At 42.2% G+C, this 20,784-nt stretch overlaps 1 protein-coding gene across 4 annotated transcripts in view; it reads left to right on the top strand.

The window, feature by feature from the left end:
* MACROD2 (mono-ADP ribosylhydrolase 2) overlaps positions 1 to 20,784 on the top strand; it is a 1,989,159-nt gene that overhangs the window by 1,439,335 nt on the left and 529,040 nt on the right. For all 4 annotated transcript variants that reach the window (XM_060284443.1, XM_060284445.2, XM_030872537.2 and 1 more), the window contains exon 8: positions 8,232 to 8,305. In XM_060284443.1, coding sequence (XP_060140426.1) covers positions 8,232 to 8,305 — 74 coding nt within the window. The remainder of the gene's footprint in view (positions 1 to 8,231; positions 8,306 to 20,784) is intronic.

Genomic DNA, 20,784 nt, shown 5'->3' with positions numbered 1-20,784 from the left:
GTTTGGGTTTCCCCAAAAGCAGATTCAGAGGTCAGGGTTTGGGGGCAAGTAGTGAATTTGGGAGGTCATTTCAGGAAAGGGAGTGGGGAAAGAGAGACAAGGAAGGGAAGAAGCCAACAGAGTGCATTGCTGAGCACTGTTGCTGTGGACCACTGGAGCATCGACCCACTGGGCAACTTGCAGCCTGCACCTCAGCCTTCCTGGGGGCACGTGAGCTGGGACACGTACCCACCATCTCACTAATCATGGGTTAAAGGATGCTCGCGGTGGCCTTGATTCCCTGACACTTCGGACCTACTCCACAGGTGGGCAGTGAGAACCCACAGTAAAAAGGCAGCAGCTGCCAGAGGTTGTAAGTTGAGCCAGGATGCAAGGATGGCACGCGTGCCACAGTGACGTATGTAGGGCCCGGTCAGCATCTACGGCAATCCAGCTTATTAATATGCCATATTGTGTATATATACGCATATAAAAAAGCCTGCCGAGTTATGTTTATATACACGTGTAACAAAGCCTGCCCTTTCAAACAACAGCTAAAACCCCACCATCTTGAAGACGGGCTGCGAAAGCCTCGCTCTTGCCTGCTGTGTGCCCTTTTGCTCTCCTGAGGGAAGCCAGTGGCACCCTCTTTAGCATTCTGCTGCCATGCTCACTGCAGTAACAGAGGCCAGTGTCACTCTTATTACTTCACCTGTTTTATCTCTTGTGAAACTCAGCCTTTAGCCAGAATCGTCTGAGTGGCTGCTCCGGCAATTGCTTAACGGTGAGCCTCCTTCACCTCATTTCTCTCAAGTAATTTGATTCCATCATACCATCAGAATTGCTTTTATGGGTTGGAAGGAGGCCTGGGGGAGGGGGTTGATGGGAAGCTGTTTTGAGATTTAAAAAAAAAATAAATTCATTGCCCTGTACTTCCCCATGCCCACCACATTCTCCATCTGCGTCCCTCTCCCTCTCTTTCGCATGCAGGACAGGGGTGTGTGTGTTCGGGGAGGTTGGTGAGGAATGTTCTGAGCAAAACATAACTCATCTCACATTTCATCTCCTTTTACCTGGGCTTATAAAGTGTATTGTTTCATGTCCATTTGGTCCCCACACCAGAACTCATGTGCTAAGATAGAAAAAGACTGTAGCTATCCTCTCTGAAATATCGAAGTGTAATCTTACATTGACGGTCAATGTTGACAATCCCAGTTCATCTGATGTTAACGTTTTAATAAACCCACTGATACGTGATCCCCATCATTTAGGACAGAGATTTTCATCAATGCTGAAAATCCCACGTTTAATAATTGCATGAGGGCTTCCCTGGTGGCGCAGTGGTTGAGAGTCTGCCTGCCAATGCAGGGGACACGGGTTCGTGCCCCGGTCCGGGAAGACCCCACATGCCACGGAGCGGCTGGGCCCGTGAGCCGTGGCCGCTGAGCCTGTGCGTCCGGAGCCTGTGCTCCGCAACAGGAGAGGCCACAACAGTGAGAAGCCCGCGTACCGCAAAAAAATAAAAGATAATAATTGCATGATCTTTTTATTTTACTTGGGTTTGTGTGTAAATAGAAAAAATTAAATCAGCACGCTTTCCTCATTAAAGACTTGATGGGGAGGGAGGGCTTAAAAGTGGACATGAATTTAGTGTGCAGAGTTCCAGAGAGTTTTATTGAACTGTTGCTGCTTATTTCTGGATATTTATAGTCATTCCGCCCCAATTTGGTACCTATGGTCACCCTGAGGGCTGGTGAGCATGGCAACCACTTTCTAAATAATATGCAGTGGCCATGGGGATTTATGATTCCATACAATTGTTAGTATTTCATCCCAGCCTTGGGCTAAGTGCCCTGCTGGGTAGGGTGGAGGGTATGGACTAAACCCCCTTTGAGGTGAAGGCCACTAAAGAAGAAATTGTGCAGCTAAAGATAAAATAATTCGGTACAAAAACAATAGTTTTTACATTTCTGAGCTTTGCCTGGACCTTGATCTCCCAGATTGCTTTCTTCTTACAACTGCTAGAGAGGCATCCACAGTTAAAGTAGAGGTGACTCCCGGAAACTGGGCTGGAAAGGGATGCCAGGGGAAAACTCAAGAAACAGAGGCCCTGGCTCGACTGTAAATGTTAGATGGGCTTAATGTTTTAAAGCATGGATTAATTGTACCTGGTATCCTGTCAGTTTGAGTTTAAACTTTTTTGTGTGCTAAGAACTTCTGAGAAATAATTGATTTAAGGTGTTACCATATGCCTTTGTATGCTTTAGCAATTTGTAGCTGCAAGCAGACCCTCATTCTAAGTTTAAAACAAAAGTTGATCGTTGCTTCTTCCTCCAAAAAGGGCTGTTTTACCAGCAGAGTAAGTTATATCTATATTTATTTCAGACTATGCTAGATTTTCAATAGAAAATGTTTGAGTTTTGTAACAAGGGAACAATGTTTCCACATAGGAGCCTATCGACAAAGTTAAAGATATTGGGGAATTATCAACAAGAGCAAAATGAAAAAAAAATGAAAGCTAGAGAGGAAAACCGTCTAGGGCAAGGTCAAAACCAGATTCACTCTCGCTGTGTTGAAAACATTCCCGGTTTTCCCCAATTCCAACAAATAGTTCAGTGGCCGGGTAGAACCTTCAGTGAGTCTTCATTGCTGTATCTTTCTGCAGCTTGATGAAAACAGAAATATCGGGTAATAACGGAGTAAGAAAAAATGTCTAAAGTGGTATTTGATGTACCATGGATGAAAGGCATTGCAAACTCGTTGTTTCACTTTTTCCCCTCTTTTGTTTTGTCCCCCCTTCTCCCTCTTTTGTTTTGATGTTCTGTTGACAGAATTTGTCCCCTCATGGTTTAAGTACTCACTGCTTTGTAGAGAGAAAACAGGTGAGTCATAAAACGTGTCTGAGCTTCTAGCTATAAAAGGTATTGATTAGTCTAAAGCTATCCTTAATGGCTTTAAATGTGGTCAAGAAAATATAATTATATATCCTGACACGTTCACTGACTAGAAAGATAAATACGTTATTTTAAACTTTCTTACGTTTCTGTTGGGAGTGTACATTGCTACAGCTGCTTTGGAAAACTGGCAGAATCTACCAGAGTTAAGCATCTGGATAACCTCTGGACCCGTAGCCCCAACTCCTGGGTGTACTGTCAACAGAAACAAGTGCTTGTGTTCACCAAGTGGCATGTATGGGAATGTTCATGACAGCTTTATTCACAATAGCCCCAAACTGGAAGTAACCCAGTTGTCCATCAACCCTAGAATGGGTAAATTGTGGACCATTCATTCATGCAATGGAATATAACACTACAACGAAAAAGAGTGAGCTTCTGCTCTGTGTGTGGATGTAGTATGGATATATGGATAAATCAGGCAGGAATAATATTGAACAAAATATAGACAGTGCACGTTGTCCATGTATATGAAGTGGAAAGACAGACAAAACTAATCTATGATAATAGCGGAGGGAATAGCAGTTTCTTCAGGGGATAGATATTGACCTGGGACAAGGTAGCTTTCTGGGGTGTTGGAAATGTTTTCTGTCTGGATTTGGGAATGGTTATATATATACACGTGTGTGTATGTAAAAATTTAGCAAGCAATTTAAATACAAAAGTGAATTTTTAAAAATCTTGTATAAATTGTGTAAGTCGGCGTCACCATTTACAACAAAAGTTAATTTTAATAATCTATCCTAATGAATGAGGAACTAAGCAGACTTGGAGTGACAGAAGCAGATTCTATGCACACCTGGGCGCGTGTGGGCGCACTCGCGCGCGCACACACGCACACGCACACACACACACACACACACACACGCACACACACACACAAACTCTGCACGCTTGGCCCTGAATTATTAATGGCTGGTTCGGCCTCATTGACCCTCATACTTGGAAGAGATTTTGTATGTCATCTAATTCAATGATTCCTCTGAAGCTTGTCTGCAACCTTCCCTTTGGGTGGCCATTCTGCTTTTGTGAACAAAAGTCCCCTGGTGACCAGAATACGGTCGAGACCTTCGAGCTCCTTGCTGTCATCAGGAGCCCATCCCTGGGCAAAAATCTGTCCTTGTCTATTCACTGGCCTTGCTCGTAACCCTTGGGGTCTTGCAGTTAAGTGGACAAAGGATCACGCTGTTGCTGTTTACCCTGAACATCATACTTTATGTTATGTACATATACTGCTGAAAAGCAAGTATGTTTTCAGGGATATTTATCTTGATATTTGCCTCCCCTTTTAATTAATGACAGCACATCTTCCCACCCGGAGTTGTGTTTTCTCAAATGCCTCTTCTCAATAGTTTTCCCTCAGGGATGAAATAGAATAATGTGGATACGTCATTCTGCTTGGAGGTCTCAGAATCCCTTGGCCCTCCGCATACTCTAGGGCTAAACACCCTTGACTTCCCAGTAATTAGCCTTTCCTGCTGTCCATACAAAGGCTCACGAGTCCACGGTCCATTCATTCAACACATATTTATCGATCATCTTCTATGTGCTGGCAATATTTTAGGGATACAGTGATAAGTAAAAACAGGTGTGGCATCTGTCTCCTTAGGGCTTTCGCTCAATGAAGAATATTAATCAAACATTTACATAAATCAATGTCAAATTGCAACTATGGTGTGTGCTGTGAGGAAAAGTTACGTGGTGTTATGAAAGCATAAGACGGGTAGTCATCTGTATCGGAGGATCCTTCCTTGTTGGCATGGCAAATGTTAAAATAAGCTGGGGAAAAGAGGACAGAAATATCATTTCAGGAAGAGGAAATAGCATGAGCAAGGCCTTACGGTAGGAAGGTGAAAAGGAACATGCCACATTCAGAGGACAGAGAAGGCCAGTGTGACTGGAATGAGAAAACAAAGAGTAAGACAGCATGAGAGAAAAGAGTCAGACCCCTCAGGGGAGAAATGTTAGTATTAATTTGGGGAGTGGCTTGAGGACAGAGCAGACTGCAAATGCTTGTAAAGGACGTTCCTTGGAAAGTAGCTGAACAAACTAAAGAGAACAGGTTTTCAGAGAGTAGCTTTGGAATGGAAATACTACATCCAGGTCCAGGGTGTGGTCTGGGGAGGAGGGAAGGTGGGAGTTGTTGTCAAAAACGACCAGGTCAGGGAACTGGCAGGCCAGGTGCTGGGTGGGTCATCTTCCTGAATGCTGAAACCGCCCAAGGTTATAGCAGTCCTTGAGGTGGAGATGAAAACGATAACTCAGTGCCAGAGGTTTGGATGAATGTGGGAAAGTGACCAAAAGATCACACATAATTGAGAAGAGACCACAGTTGCCATGGTTCTGGGAGAACTTTTATAATTTCTCTGTGGGGAATTATTCCTTCTAAAGGTTAATGCGGATGGCCATTGCAACTGAGAGTGATTATGGCTTTATTAGTTTTATACAGCCCTATAATTTTACTATTTAAATACTTCTTAAACATATCAAAAAGTTGGAGAAGATTGTCCTGGGAAGAGAATAACTAGGGAAAGCTAAGACACAAATCTAGAAAGGCCCCCGGGGTATATAATGCCAAGCTAAGGTGCTAAAGGTTACTCTGTAGGAGCTGGACAGTCGGCCAAGGCTGCCATTGTTTTGTGTAAGGGGGTGGTAACTATACTTCAGGAAGAATCACCTGAAAGTGGTGTGCTGGATAGATGGGAGAAGGGGAGAAGACTGAGGGGCACAGTTACAAGTCACCTGCTGTTGTCGGGCTGAGAGCTGATCCGACCTCGGATAAGATCAATGGGAAAAGAAGGAAAGAACAGGGTGGTGTAGGATCCTTCAGAGGGATGCTGCCTGTAGGACCCGGTTACCAGCAGGGGAAGCAGCGAGATATTGCACTGACTGGGGAGGAGGTAAAGCCAGAACCAGAAAGTCAGGAAGGATTCCTTTTGTGGAGGAATACGCATTGCATTTCTGTTTCTAGAGCCTGTCAAGGGGAGGCATCTGGGTGATTACAAATGTTGGTGTTAAACTCAGGGAAAAGGTGGACTGAAAAGCCTCCTCTGGGTAACCCCTAACCACACACGCCCATCCTGGCTGCCTTCTTTTTCTTTGCAGCCCACAAGGACTCCTGCTTTCTCCCCATCTACTTTGCCTCACCCTCACCTTTTCCATCAATTCCTTGCTGCTCATAGCTTGCTTCTGAGGACAATGTCTCCTCAGCTTCCCACATATAGTTCCCTCCCCCAGACATTCTATCTTTTCCTAGAAAGCCTCCCTCAGTGCTCTTCATCTATGTCCCCACATCCCTAAATGCTGTGTTGCGGTTGCCTCTTATTTCCTCCCCCCAGACTTTGGGCTTTAAAGACAGAGACTCATTAAAAGTGTGTCCGTCTATCTGTCTATACATATATACACATACGTGTATCTGTATATATACATACTCTTTTCTAGTTAAATAATAATTTGTTTAATGAATTAGCTAATAGGTTTTTCTAACTTTAAGAGTTTTACATTTTGAAGCTTTAATTTAAGGAAGGGCTAAAACAATGCAAAACAAACCCATAATCCCAAATGTCATAGATGAAATTTGCAAATTTGAGAACTTATGCACGTTTTTCATATGACAGCGGTTCTCTCTCTCATATGACAGTGACCACGTGGGGCTTGGCCCTGCTTTATTCTGTCCCCTTTCCTAATATACTCCCTAACAAAGCATGTAGAAACCTAATTAGAAAGGCAACATTTATTTTTGGAAGTGGGGACGAACAACTCCTCTCTTACTTCTCTCTCACATTTTCTCAAAGTCCACTGAGATTTAAACCATTAGTATGAACTACTGGAATATGTATTTGCCTTCCAGTAAAACGGGGTCTTTTAAATCTCTAATCTCCCCCTTTCAACAACACCTCTCTCTTTCTTCGTCTGCATGAACAATGTCACGGGAGCCTCCCTGATAAGATGATGTCCTCGTGGACATATTGGTAGATGATGCTTATAGCATCAGCTCAGACATCTGAGTTTAGGATGTTGGGAATGGCAGACATTTAATGGATGCTCCTAGAAAAAGGAGCCAGGGGAGGTCAAATAGGTACGAGGAGACACAGAAGAAGGCAGTGTTGAAAAATCTAGGAGAAGAATCTGCAAATCTATACAGACAAAGTAGATTAGTAGTTGATGGGCTTGGGGGAGGGGAGATTGGGAAATGACTGTTAATGGGTACAGATTTTCTTTTTCGAACAGTGAAAATATTCTGAAATTGGTGGTGATGATTGCACAAATTTGTGGACATATTAAAAACCACTGAATTGTACACTTTAAAACAATTTAAAAATCTTTTTTAAAAAGTTCAAGAGGGAAGACGTATTGAAATATGAAAAACTAGTTAAACACATTTAATACCAAAGAAGATGAAGAATGGTTGAAAGTCTATGGGCCTTCTTGATTAGGAAGCCAGTGGTGAGCTTGAAGAGAGTCGTTTCAACAGAACAGTCACTCCCATCTCTTCTTCTTTCTGCCCCATAAATAAGTAACTTACAAGGTTATTCTTTCACATATTTTTATCTCTGTTGGCAGAATGTCTGATGATTCTGCAAGTTCTCGAATGTGCTTGGTTTATATACGCTAAAGGATGCATTTTAGAAACTCTGATTATGTGTGCTCATGTTCACTGATGTATTTTAAGTGCATCGTTCTTCCTGCCCTTGTAAAACCAAACCTGTACTACAAAATCAGGTCGTTTCATATTGTCTTCATGTGAAACGTCATTTCCAATGGCTCTAAATGGAACAGGCATTGCCTTCCTTGAATTCGCACAGTAGCTTTCAGTGGTATGGCTATGGGACTGGTTGTCCGCTGTGTCTTGTGCCAGCTCACTGATGGAGTGACCCTGGCTCAGCCACATGTAGTCTCTGACCCGTGTTTACTTGATTTGTAAACTGAGGGTAATAAACATTACTCTGACACCTCATATGAGAAAATTATATGAAAATGTTGTGGAAGGTATTAAGCAACCGTAAATATATTTTAATAGACATCGTGCAACTGAAGAGACAGTTAGTCCTTTATTGCCTTTTAGCTCTAGACGGGCATAGGACCAGCCCCCTTAATGCCTTGTATATAGGATCACAGGCTTCATATACTGTGATGCGCAGTGTAGAGTGTATACATTGCTGAGGTCTCCCTTGCTCAGTACTAATTGGTTGAAATGAATACTGTTTAAATGAGAAAAACCCAGTATCACACCATGATTGACTTCTCTATTGCCTTTGCCTTTTTAAAAAAATTTGTTTTATTCTGTTCTTCACTTAGGTTTTCCAAACGAGCCTGCTGCAGTCATCGCCCTCAGCACCATTAAGGAATGGCTGACCAAGAATCAGCACCAGGTAGGAGAAAAAACACAGTCAGTGAGCATACAAGATGCTGGAATTCGATTATCAGTTTCAAAAAGGCAGATACATTTATTCCATAAATATCAAGTTGACCTAGTCATTGAGCCAAAGCTAGCTGATGCTGCTTCATTTGGGTTCCATGGGTGATTGAATACTTTCCTGTAATTAATTGACTGAAGGGATTATGTTGATTGGTTTCAGTGGTGAAGATGGGCAAAATGATCAGATTCATTTAGCCATGATCTCATTTTTATGTCTTTAGATAATATGGATTTGTGTGTAAAGGAGAGAACAGGGTGGATTTCGTTAAGATGAAGAATTCAGGGATCATCTGGTGCTATTTTCCTTAAAGAGTGAAGTTATCTTTGTTGACAGGGGATTCCTGGTGTTTGGTAATTTTTTCAGTAATCTAAGATCTCTTTATTTATAACTAATCACTTTTATAAAGTGACTTCTGAGTGTGCTGTTGGATAATTGATAGCTAAATCGTCACGATCAGGATTTTTATGAAACTAAAGTCTTCCATCAAAGTGTTCATCATGCCTCCGATTCTGCTTATTTAATAAGAGCTTTGGGATGTATGTAGTGATGAACAGGAGACTTACTCAAGTAAACAAGGCAATTCAATAAGTAGAGATGCTATGGAGGCTTAAATTTCAGAGGTTTAGCAATTACCATGTTATTACAGCAAATAGGTTTCACACAACACACAATGTTGTGCATTTTTCTTCCGATCTTGGTTTTCTCCTCATATACGCCCATGAGTGCTGTAAAGAATTTTGTTCCATTTGTGATGGCCCATGAATATAGCTTTCTCCTCGGTAGGAGATGGATTATTTGGAAATGTTTGGATATGGAAAGAGACTATGGGAGTTTCCTAATGAGAGGGTGCTCTTGTGTGTTTAAAGAAACAGCAGCATCATTTTTGCTAATTACTGTAATTTCAACATTTTTAAAAGAGACACGAACATTGTTCATTTCAAGTAGAAGTAAAGACCGCACGGCTAAACATACTTTGGTTTTTGCTGTTTCTTTTCCTCTTACTTTAAAAGGTATACATATGACAACTTCAATTTAGAGAATAACTTTAGTAACCTCTAAGATGCAGAAAAAAAGAACTAAAATAGCCAGTTTACAAAACATTTCTTCGACATGTATTATTTTATTTTCACAATAATCTTACAGAACGTCTAGGATAGGTATTGCTATCATTATCCTCCTCTAGAATCAAAAGGTTAAGTGACAAGCTCAAGTCTTTGGAGTCTCAGAGCCAAGAGTCGGACCTGCCTCTCCTTGGAATGCCCCTGAGGCCAGGGAGAGATGTTCAGTCCCTTTGAAAACGGGTAATCTTCAGTATATCTCTCGGTCATAGTAAAGGCTCCTGGACCATCTGCTTGGCAAAAATGAGGTGTTTCAAAGTTAAACACTAACAAATGAGCTGGTATATTGGTATAATTTATCATTTCCACTAAAATAATAACCCGAGGATATTTCCCACTGTTGGAAGTGCCCATGTGCCATGTTGGCATGTGATGGGAGTACACATAACTACACAAAACATCAAGGGGTTGATGACGAAGAGCAAATGTGTTGGTCACATTTACAGCTCATTGACAAATTCGACTGACAGACTGTCTCTAAACTATTCAGAACGTTATTTTTTCCTAGAGGTTTGTTAGCTTAGCGTTTCCTACTTAACGTTTTTTTTACTCTGATCTCCTTACTAGCCTACTCTGTCTTTGAGTCCTTTCTTTCGCTTTCATATTCTTTTCTTGCTCATGTCTTCGTTTCATTGTAGAAAATCTAGATAATTTGGATTGAGAAACGCAACTTAGTTTTTGCCATTGCAGCTTTAATCATAGCCTGTGCTAATTCTCTTTTCAATGCGCATTGGCTAAATGAATTTGAACAAGTCAGGTTTTGCCTGATAACTGAATTATAAGTGGTGGGACATAGATAAAAGCTATACAAATGGACTCTCCAGCAATATGTGGTTGTATTTTTTGCTCTGTTAACAAACAAACTAGGTTAAGGACTTATTCAGTTGTCTCTTCATTGCGGTATGCTTCTGGCCTCTTGATTGTTTAAGCTAGGTATTCATTAATTCACTCATTTGATGAAAATTTATTAAATCCCACGAAGCCTTAGACACTTTTCTAATACTAGGGACAGAACAGTGAAAAACAAAATCTTTTCCTTATGATGTTCACAGTCTGGGAAAAGAGAAATATAAATGAAACAAATAAATAAAATAGCTCAAAGAGTACAAAGTAAAACGAGGTAATTGAGGAGTGAGTTTTGGGGGGATGTGGTTTTAGAGAATGTAGAGATTGCTCTGAGGACAGAATCCTGGAACAAAGCTTTGGACGCTGGGAAGGAGCAAGCCAAGGCACACAAAGGTCTTGAGGAAGGACATTCCACACAGAGGGAAGACAAGAGGCAACCCTGAGGGGAGAATGAGTTTACTGTTTGCAAGAGGGTAAGAGAGGGAGTGTGGATGGAGCACAGGGCTGAACGAACAGCAGGAGACAAATTTGGACAAATGGTCAGGGGTCAGATCATAGAGTGTTGTGGTTTCATGGAGAGTCCATGATTTTTATTCTCAGTCTTTTGATGGGGAATCATTGAGGGTTTGGAGCAGGGAGGTAGCACGATCAGATTCACCTTTAAAATGACTAAATTCTGGTTGCTGCTTGGAGAATGAACTTAAAAGATGTCAGAGTAGAAAAGGGAAGACTAATTAAGGGGCGCCTACAGTAAATCCCAAGGGACCAGTGTTCTTGGGAATACAGTGACGGTGGTCAAGGAGGCAACAGCATCAGGTTTAGAAAATATTTTCTCTGAACAAAAGTTGATTTGATTCTATCTCATTACACAAATCACACATTACCATAGCAATAGAGTCCTGATGGGGCACTTGGGCCCAGTGGACGGGACTGGGAAAAACACATTCTGTTCATCCACCATCTACTTGTTTCATTTGCCCAAAGTCTGAGCTGTGAGCGTGCTGTTGTCACCACATATCTAAGGGGACTCGGGGACTTGAGGGAGCCCAGCTGAACAAATAGTACAGTTGGCTCTGACTGCATTGGCGCTAATGGAAGAGATAGAGCAGAGCTTTAATTAAAAAAAAAAAAAAAAGGAGAATCCTCAAGAAGATATTATTAGGGCACATCAGTGACCTTCCAGAACTAAAAAAATATAATGACTTCTGGTTGAAAAACAAAAGAGAATATTCACTACTGAGCATTGAATCATTGCTCTGTGAAGACCAGAGAGATGAATTAAACACAGAACAGAAATTCAAAGAAATGGCAATCATGACTGCAGAGATAAGGTATGAGGCAGAGAGACCCAGGGATCAGACGTGGGGTGGGGCGAGCAATGGAGATCACCCGCTGGCATTTTGGGCTAAATTAAGAATTAAGAACACGTGAGTTCAGAAAAGCAGGAGAAAAGAATATCAGAGTTGGCTATAAAAAAAAAAAATTTGACAGCATGTGGTATGATAACGTTTCCCAAAGCTCCCAGTTTTCTCAAGCAGAAACCATACTAAAGAGACAAGTGAGCAAAACAAGGGGTCGTTAAGGAAATGAGCAGCGGAAATGGGGCGCTGACTCCTACTTCCGGGTGGATGCCCTGCGTTATCTGCAGTTTCATGCATTCCTCATTTGTCGTGCTGTCTAAAACTACGGTTCCTTGTGAAATAGTGATTTCTTCACTCCACGGCTCTGAGGCACCCCTTTCCTATCAGGAAGTTAGCCTTAGCGGTGTTTCTACAGTGCCCGTTCTGTCGATCCACCTTAGGGACTCACATGCCACCTGGCTATCGGTCTGTGGAGCAGTGTATGTATTTATATTTTTCCATAGATAGCAGAAGTATAGGATGTCTTCCATTTGTAAAAGCCACAAATAGCTTGATACTGGGAGTTGTTTGCCCATCATGGAGGTCATGTTCAGTGATTTCAAATACCCCAAGGGGGCAACCATCCCACAGCTCAGGGCGCTTGCGGTTAAGGCTGCCAGGAGGTCACCTTAGGGGGTAAGGAAGTCACCTTAGGGGGTAAGGCATCTAAGATGAAGATTCCAAGCCGGAAGATCAGTGGGTTTCCCGGGCACTTTGAAACCTGGAAACCCTGAGGTATTGTACTAATCAGGCCTCAGTTATAGTGTGACACAAACCTGGAACCCCCGCCCCTCTGCCAGTGATAAAGCAGCCAACAGATGGGCAGAAGCATGGCATTCTGGGAGCTCTAATTAAAGCTGTGGCCGTGGGCAGCCGTGGTTCAGAGGAGAGGTTATGGTTCACCTGAGACCAGGCCCCAGCTGCATCTCTGCAGATCTTTGAGGATGTCCGTTTCCAGAAACCTTCCCATTCATTTACTTCATGGGAATTCCCTAATCTCCCCTCTCCTGCCCACAGACCCCTCCTCCCCAAGCCGACCCCTTGTTCTGGGGTGGGAACAATTCAATGGAGGAACCTCTGGTTTATCTTTGAAGGCCCTCTGTAGGCACCTGGCTTGACTTGGGGATCACTGGCAGGGAGGAACCCCAGCTCGGCATTTTCAAAACCAACATCAGTTTTCTTCCATGTAGGAGGAAGGTGGAAGTTTCTTCTCATTGCATGCAGATTTTGGACCTTTGCCTAGCATAGAATACTCTTTAATTGTGCTTTTAACACGAACAGATTGTTGTTAAAAATGTTAAATATCATCTACTTGTCATTTACATTGTTTACTCTGTGCCTTCCAAGGGAAACACGACCCTTGTGGTATTGCTGTTTGTCCCTTTGGGTAGTGTGCCTACAGATGTGGCAGGCCATCCTGAGATGCTGTGTGTATGTGGCAGTGTGGCACCGAGACAGACGCCCAGCTCTGCACCTTGTTGTGAGCCCAGGTCCCAGACTTTATCACCCAGTGTGGTCTAGGCCCCAAGGTCGACTGACGGCAGCCAGAGAACAGAACTAGTTTTGCGCTCATCGTTGGTGTTCTTTAGAAGTTAAGATACTGGTTTCTGGCTTCACTGCCATCCTCCCCTGCCTTCCGACATTCAGACACACAATCCGCAAAGTATCGAACAGGGTGAACACATTCCTCTTCTCAGAACCCAGAATTGGGAATCCACTGAAGACGGGCACATTCAGGCTCCTAAAAGTTTCATCCGCTGTTCTCGTGCTAACTTGACAAGATCAGGGTCACAGCCACTTGTTTCCTCACCACAGATCACAGAGGAACGGTTGCACTTTAGCTTCTGGTGCCAAGACTATTTTATTCCCCTTCTTGGCAGAGGTTTTTGAACATATGCAGTGTTAAAAATTGTTTGTCACTTTTATTTCAGAATCATATTATGGATCACCAAAAAAACCCAAAAAAACAGTGTGAGGCCTGCCTTATGTCACTGACACAGAACCCCTTAGGATCTGTGTGGTTCTTAACTGGGTGGGGGGGGGCTTAAATGAAACATGAAATGATGCTTACGTTTCTGATGGGAAAACTACATGCTTCGCACCAAGTTTCAATTCCTGTGGACGATTGTTTACAGAAATGCAAAACAAGCACCATCCTTCAATTCTGCAGAAGACGGTGGTGTGGTTAACATTCAGAAATCTGGAAGGAGCAGATGAGGTGCCCCGTGTTCTCCCTGGGGGGTGTCCTCTTATGTCTAGAAGCGTCGTTTGAATATCTGTGCTGGCCTTAGTTTCTGGAACAATTTAAGTTTAAGATTTGTGTGTATAGAAAAATAAATTCCATCTTAAAATCTTCACATTCTGTGCAGGAATGTGGTTATGGTACTAATACCCATCATCCTAATATGCTGCTGTAAAAATGTATCCTTTGACTAAGCCCAAGGCTGGTCTTCAGGTGGAACCCATGATGCTCATTGCCTGTGACATAATGGAAGAAAAGTATCCCCAGACTTTGTGCGTGTGCCGTGTTCCTTTTGCTCCTCAAGAACCCTCATGACTTGCAAACAGTTTTTCTCTCTCCCTCCATCTTCTTTCTTTCTTCCCTCCCTCCCCTTTCCCCCTCTTTCACACACACACACGCATTCACTCACCCACTCACTCACTCGTACACACAATACTTTTCCGTTCTCAGGCTGTCTTTGTTGAGGTCTGTGACAGTTACATTGGTGGTCAGATGTGAGAGTTGGCTCTTCATCTTGTGATTCTAAATACCCATTGTCAGAATAAAAGCCATGCCCCAAGGTAGCTTCTGCCTTTCTTGGTGGGAGACAGTGTTCAAGCGCCAGGTGTCACCATAGACTGCCCACCTGAGAGCTTGCTAGCGGGCAAATCCACCTGCCTCTCCATCCCCACGCTGCTTTAGCATCTGTTCCCAACAGGCACGCCTGAGTTTTGCAGCCAGAAATTAGAGCCTCTTGCTGTTGTTTCTGGGTTTCATAATCCTGTTCCCATCAGTAAGAATCACAAGAGATGGAATAATATAAATTGTGCTGCTATAGTTAGTGAGCCCCCTGCCAGTTAGCCAGTGTGCCTAGGGTAGGGAGGGCTTTACTCAGACACTTCCAGGGATTGAGGTAAGGATGCCCAAGCACCCTTTTCCGTAATCTAACTCTACATGGACAACTCTTTTAAAGTCTAATGATCTTTTTTCTCTTAGCAGGGGATGTCTCTATAATCAAGGCCCCAGGGTGCTCTAGTGACATCAACCTACAGTCCCAGGTCGTTTAGGGGTTGATTTCTGTGCTGACATATAAATAGCACATGTACTCTTCTGCCAGCCATCCTTAACCCAGCACAGTGTCCATTATGCGCCTGTTACTTTTAGATAAATAGAATGGAGTGCAGAGGGAACCTGAAAATATACTCTGTCTTGGGTAGGGGGGATTATATTAAAATAGGGTAACCCATACACATATATACCGCCACTGAGTCTGGGGTTTCTAGGAAGAGTTCTAGGAGATGTAAAGTAGGGATGTGAAGTAGCTAAAGAAGGGAAACCAGTGTTTTCCAGCTCTGCTGTGTCCCATGACTTGTGTTTGGGACACATACTATTCCTATTTCTACAGCATCTTCCCAAAACTTTCTTCAAGATAGGTATGTTTATCTTTCATTGTATAGATGTGGCAGTTAAGGTTCAAGGGAAAGGAAATTCCTAAGATCAACTAGTTGGGCACTTTGGTGTTCTACTATAACCCTGCTTCTGTGCCCAGTGGCAATTACTTCAAAATAACCAAACTTAGTCACTCAAAGTATTGTACATCTGTGAGCATGGGACCCAAAATCGGCTGATGGGAGTCTTCTCCTGGGACTTTTTTTGCAAACTGGAGTTGGGAAGGGAAAATTAGGGCCCACTTTGGTGGTGGAGCAGGGCCATAGGAGCTGCCAGTGGCCGTGTTCCCTGCCATCATTTTTGGGGGGGCGGGGAGATCTACTTTAGGAGGATATTTTGCTGAAGGTGTCACTGATTATTGGGGAGCTTGCAGAGTCAACAAGACCATTTTGCTGGCTTGAGTGAAGAATCACAACTGAGGCAAAGTGTTGGTTCTTTTAGCAAAACAGAATAACCTCCTATTCTTAGTATTAATATCTCAAGCTAATAATTCTCAACTAGAGAAAAGGAAAGGTTGAGAGTAATTTGGAAGTTTGTTCCCCCAAACTGCATGTTTTAAGTAGTTTATCTTACCCCTTTCACAGAGCTCCTCTTATGTGGGACCACTGCTTTCAATGGAATTGCTCCAGGTCTTTCAAACATGTTGGGTTGGGAAAAAAATATTTAGGGTCACTGTTCTCAATAGCAAAGTGAGTAAGAGCTCTTTTAAAACTGCAGGCTTTCACTACTTACTTTCATGCAGGGGGCAAATCATAAGCTTGTTTATTTTCTGATGGCTGTATCTTCCTCTGTATTGTAACCTTGTGGTAAAGAAACGTGAGTTTTAATGGAAGGCGGTACTGAGTAGAAACCAAGAATAAGTAGCATGAGACAGGTGAAGTAGAGATTCTCTGCAATTAATATTTAAGTGAACAGTTCTTAAAAATGGAGGAAGAGGTTTGCTCAGATGACATGAGCAGAATGTTCCTAGAATTGGGATTTGTGTTTTTGAAAGAAGATGGGTCTCTTTGCAAAATATGGGTTGGAGGTCCAGAGACTATAGGACAACTTCCAAGCCTGCAGGCTTGTATCAAGGAGGCCACCATGTACCTGTAGCTCGTCACCTCTTTCACGGAGCCAAAATGAGACTTATGGCTACTGGAAGTTGGGTGGGAGGAGGTAGGGTGCAGTTCACTACTGGCTATTATTATCCCAAAGAGGGAGATTGGTATAAACATTAGAACATTGAATTAAAAGTCAGAAAATTTGGGTCCTAGTCAGATTAATTTACTCTCTTGTATAATGGTGGACAGTTAAGTCCATCTCTTGGTACTCCTCGTCTGTAAAATGGGGAATGTGGGCCATGTTTCTTCCAGCTCCAGAACCATCGCCACTGGTGTTGTCTTCTCGAGCAGTCCCACTGATCTAGCCACAGTCATGTCTTTGCCCACGTCATCATGGCACAGTCAGACCAACAGAAAGCTTTGTCCTCTCTGATTCTCCAGGCGATGCCCCAAAGATCAAGCATCATTTACATTTGCTGTCGGATGCCTTTAACTTGATCCTTAACTTCCAGATGGGTGTATCTTTATAGTTGGTGTCAACAACCTTGACCCACTTAGTGTAGGAGAAGAGGCTGCCATGTTGCTTTTCTGTGAATGATCTGATTATATGGTGGTTTCAAAGTAGACAACATTTAAAACTCCTTATGAAATTAAGTCTGCTGATTATCCAAATGGTGTGACATTTTTATAAATAGAAAATAAACTTCTGAGCATGTGGTTGGATCTGCATCTGACACAGGGATAAAAATGACACCGAGAGGTCCCGCTGAAGGACATTCTACAGCCACTTTTGTAAGCTGAAAGCATGTGCCTTCCTCGCTGGGCAGGGGGAAAGACAACCCTTTGCCTTGCTCTCCACTTGAATTGAATAGGACTCATGTGCTGCCCTGATTGAATGGAAAATCAGCAATCCTGCCACTGTCATCTAGCTCAACTCAGGAAAGAACAAGAAAGATACTTTCTCATTCTGGTGGGGTTAAATGATTTGCCTGTGAGAGGCAATCTTAGCCAGATCTCTGCTTTAGATGGAAGCTGTGGCCAGATGTGTAGCCATCTCATTGCTTCTCCTAACGCATTTGGACATAGGGGTGGCCTCTGTGGAAACCGTACCTCCTTTGATGGTGACACTGCTATTCAATACAGTAAGAAACATGAATAGGTCTGACGAAGCCATCATTTCTCCAATCTCTTTGCTCTTCATCAAAAAAACATACTAGAAAAAACTTAATGAGAGTGGACCTATGGACATACAAATCAGTTTAATCATGGACAAAAGCTAAATTGGAGGTGGTAGATTGTGAGCCTAGTGATAGACTTGCTAACATGTCCCCTCTCAATCAGATCAAGTTCTCCTTATTTCTATTCGTGGACTCCTTAGAAGTCCCATCACATGGAAACTTGAGGAGGGTAGAGAAGAAAGCTGTGGTGTCTTCAGTCTACACCAGGGAGCCTCCACCTTTTAGTGAGGAGACTATTAATTTGCATGAAGCAGGGAAGAGAAGGATATTGGAGGATTTATGATTTCCTGAACTTGTGGCGAATCCAAGTTGCTAAAACCTGGTCAGAATGAAGTGCTCACATCTGTAATCCTGAGTTTGAAGACCTTAGGCAAGGAAGGTTGATCCTGACCTACTAATCTTAGACTTGGTTCTGCAGCAAGGGTTGCAATCACCTGGCATGTAACCTGCTGGGCACCAGGGCAAGTGATGTCCTATGGTGAGGAGGTGTTGCCTATGTGCACTCTCTTAAAAAATTTAAAAAAAAAGACAGAAATAAGAGAGATTTTAAATGATGCGATTTTATTTTCATTTTTACAATAAACCTTGGCATGAGATAAGAAATATGAATTCATTGTTCTTCCAATTGGTCCAGATTCTCCTATATTTCTTAGCTTCTTTCTGCATCAGTGTAATGAGAGTACATGAAGACTTTTTGTTGTTGTTGCTTCTCTGACATTACTCCTAAATATTAACCAAAAACTTCATCGCTTGCTCAATGGGGACTTTAAAAGCTCCAGCAATCTCTCCTAAATCTAGAGGAAAAACAGGCTTTGTTGAACATATTGAGAGATGTGTCAGTTTCTAACATAGGGCCTTCCTAAAGAAGTTTAAAGAATAATTTTGCCCGTGTGAATTTTTCACTTTATGTGCTGACTTTAGAGCCTTAACAAGGCATAAGAATAACTCAACTGCATTTATTTTTCAGCATAATTGTTGGCTGTTTCTAGCCAGTAGATCTTCCCTTAGTCTGGGCTGTTTTTCCTGCCTGGTTATACACTGAAGGGATTGCCTAATGACCCAGGCATTGCTGAGCTTGTCGGTAAGACACTGACCTGGGAACAAGGAGATTGCAGGAGATGCTGTAACCACTCTAGGACTGTTCTTCATCTGTAAAATAAGGTGAATATTACCTAAGAAAACGATTAAATCAGATACCAGCACCATAGTCTAAATCTACTGCATTGCCATATCTGGGAGGATAGCAGCCTATATTTTAAGACATTTCTCCAGCTCGTGGTTGAGAATGATTAGACCAGTTACTCTCAAAGATTGTTTCCAGCTAGAAATACTAAGGTGCAAGCTCATATTTATTCTCCTCAATGTGGGAAAGGATCTGCTGAGAACTGAGAGTAAGTCTCCCTCTAAACCAGTGTGCAACCGACTTTCTAAGGGATTAGGAGCCTTGGTGGGGCTGTATCGTCTAGAAGGTACCAGAGTGGCCACCATAGCCTTTTCACTGATGAGCACTTGTTTTTTCCATCCTATAATCCCCTTTGACATGGGTTGACAAATAAACAATATCGATCATGTCTACATATAACATGTAATCGCCACTCACATTAAATATTCATGGGATTTGCTAGCCAGCTTTCTGTGGCACCCTACACATAGTAGGGGCCTTTTTCTCTCTTTTAGAAAGCATCTTAATATATTTTCAAAATCTTGTTTATAATAATCATGGTCTCTGGATATGTGCTCGTATGCCTCCATGCGTGAGGTATATTTAATAAGTTAGTAAAAGTCATCAATGTATAGAACCGAATCATTATTTGAGTAACTATTATATTCAGATGGCAGGTCTGTCACTTGGATCTTGTATAATTATATTGGTTCCTGAAAAACCTTTTGAGAATAAAGCTCTCAGTCACGTGAAGCCAATTAGTTCTCCTTGGGCATGAGGCCACCATTTAGCAGGGTTACAAGAGAAGATTTTCTGATTGGTACAGTGTTGTCCCTCATGGGAGCCTGTTTACACCACCCACCTGTGGATTGGCCCCTGGACATGCAGATATGTGTCACCCACAGTGTTTCCAGAATCTCCTGCCACTGACAAAATTAACTCTGTTTAAGGAATTACAAAATAAACCATTGTACTAAAATTCATTGCTGAAAATACGAACCATCTTAATATCTTCTGCTGCCCAGAATTCTACTCTGAAAACAATTAGAGCATGATGGGCTATGTGTTTGACAGACCAAATTGAGCTACAAATGACCTGGGTGTGCTTCAGTTAAGCACAGGGCAACTTAGGAATGTATTAAGTTGAGTAATCATCTCATATGTTTTCCCCCGGGTTCAGTGACATCTACAAAGTTCATTTTTCTAAGAAGTTTTTCTCTTTACAAATTTAAACTCCAGGGAAATAGGATCCATATGTTCCTGATTCATTTGCACTAACTCATCAAAATATTCTTTTCCTTATAAGTTATTGGATGTCTGCAGAGGATTTCGACTGTTTTTTATAAGTTCTTTTAAGCCTTTCTGTCTAGAGGCAGGAAATGGCCATTTGCCAGCATCGAGTGAACCCCACAAATAGTCATGTTCTGTGCAGGAGGCAAAGAAAATTCATCCCTTGCTTCTAAGTACAGTTGAATAATGATTTTCCTTAGAGGATGGGGTTAAGTGGATACTTTGGAATGTACTAGTAGATTTACTAAATGCGTAATTAAAAAAATTCCATGAGGTGGTTACAGCAGGAATGGGATTTGCATCGTCCCCTTTACCAGTTACCTGTGAAACTCTTTAGAGCAGTTGGTTTACCCAGTAACACAGAGCCTTGACCTAAGTGAAGCGTGAAATTGTCTTCAGTGTGCACGCAGAAGTTATTTGTCTGTGTGTGTGTGTAACAGAGATTGATTGATTTAGTCTAACAGTAGTTCATACTGCATTTTGTACTTCTCTATGTTGAGTTCAACAGATCTACTTTTGAGGTTTAGAAGTAACATGCCATACTACTCCATTACAAATAAGTGAACTCTTTGGTCTACCAATGAGAGCTAAGGATAAGTGGATTTCAAAAACAAATCAACTTGAGCTTGATTCTTCACTAACTGTATGTTTTTTTCATATATAT

This window comes from Globicephala melas, chromosome 15 (genome assembly GCF_963455315.2).
Source record: "Globicephala melas chromosome 15, mGloMel1.2, whole genome shotgun sequence".
In the NCBI taxonomy this organism is placed as follows: domain Eukaryota; kingdom Metazoa; phylum Chordata; class Mammalia; order Artiodactyla; family Delphinidae; genus Globicephala; species Globicephala melas.
The sequence above is the reverse complement of the archived record's forward strand: the minus strand, read 5'-3'. Positions and strand labels throughout refer to the sequence as shown.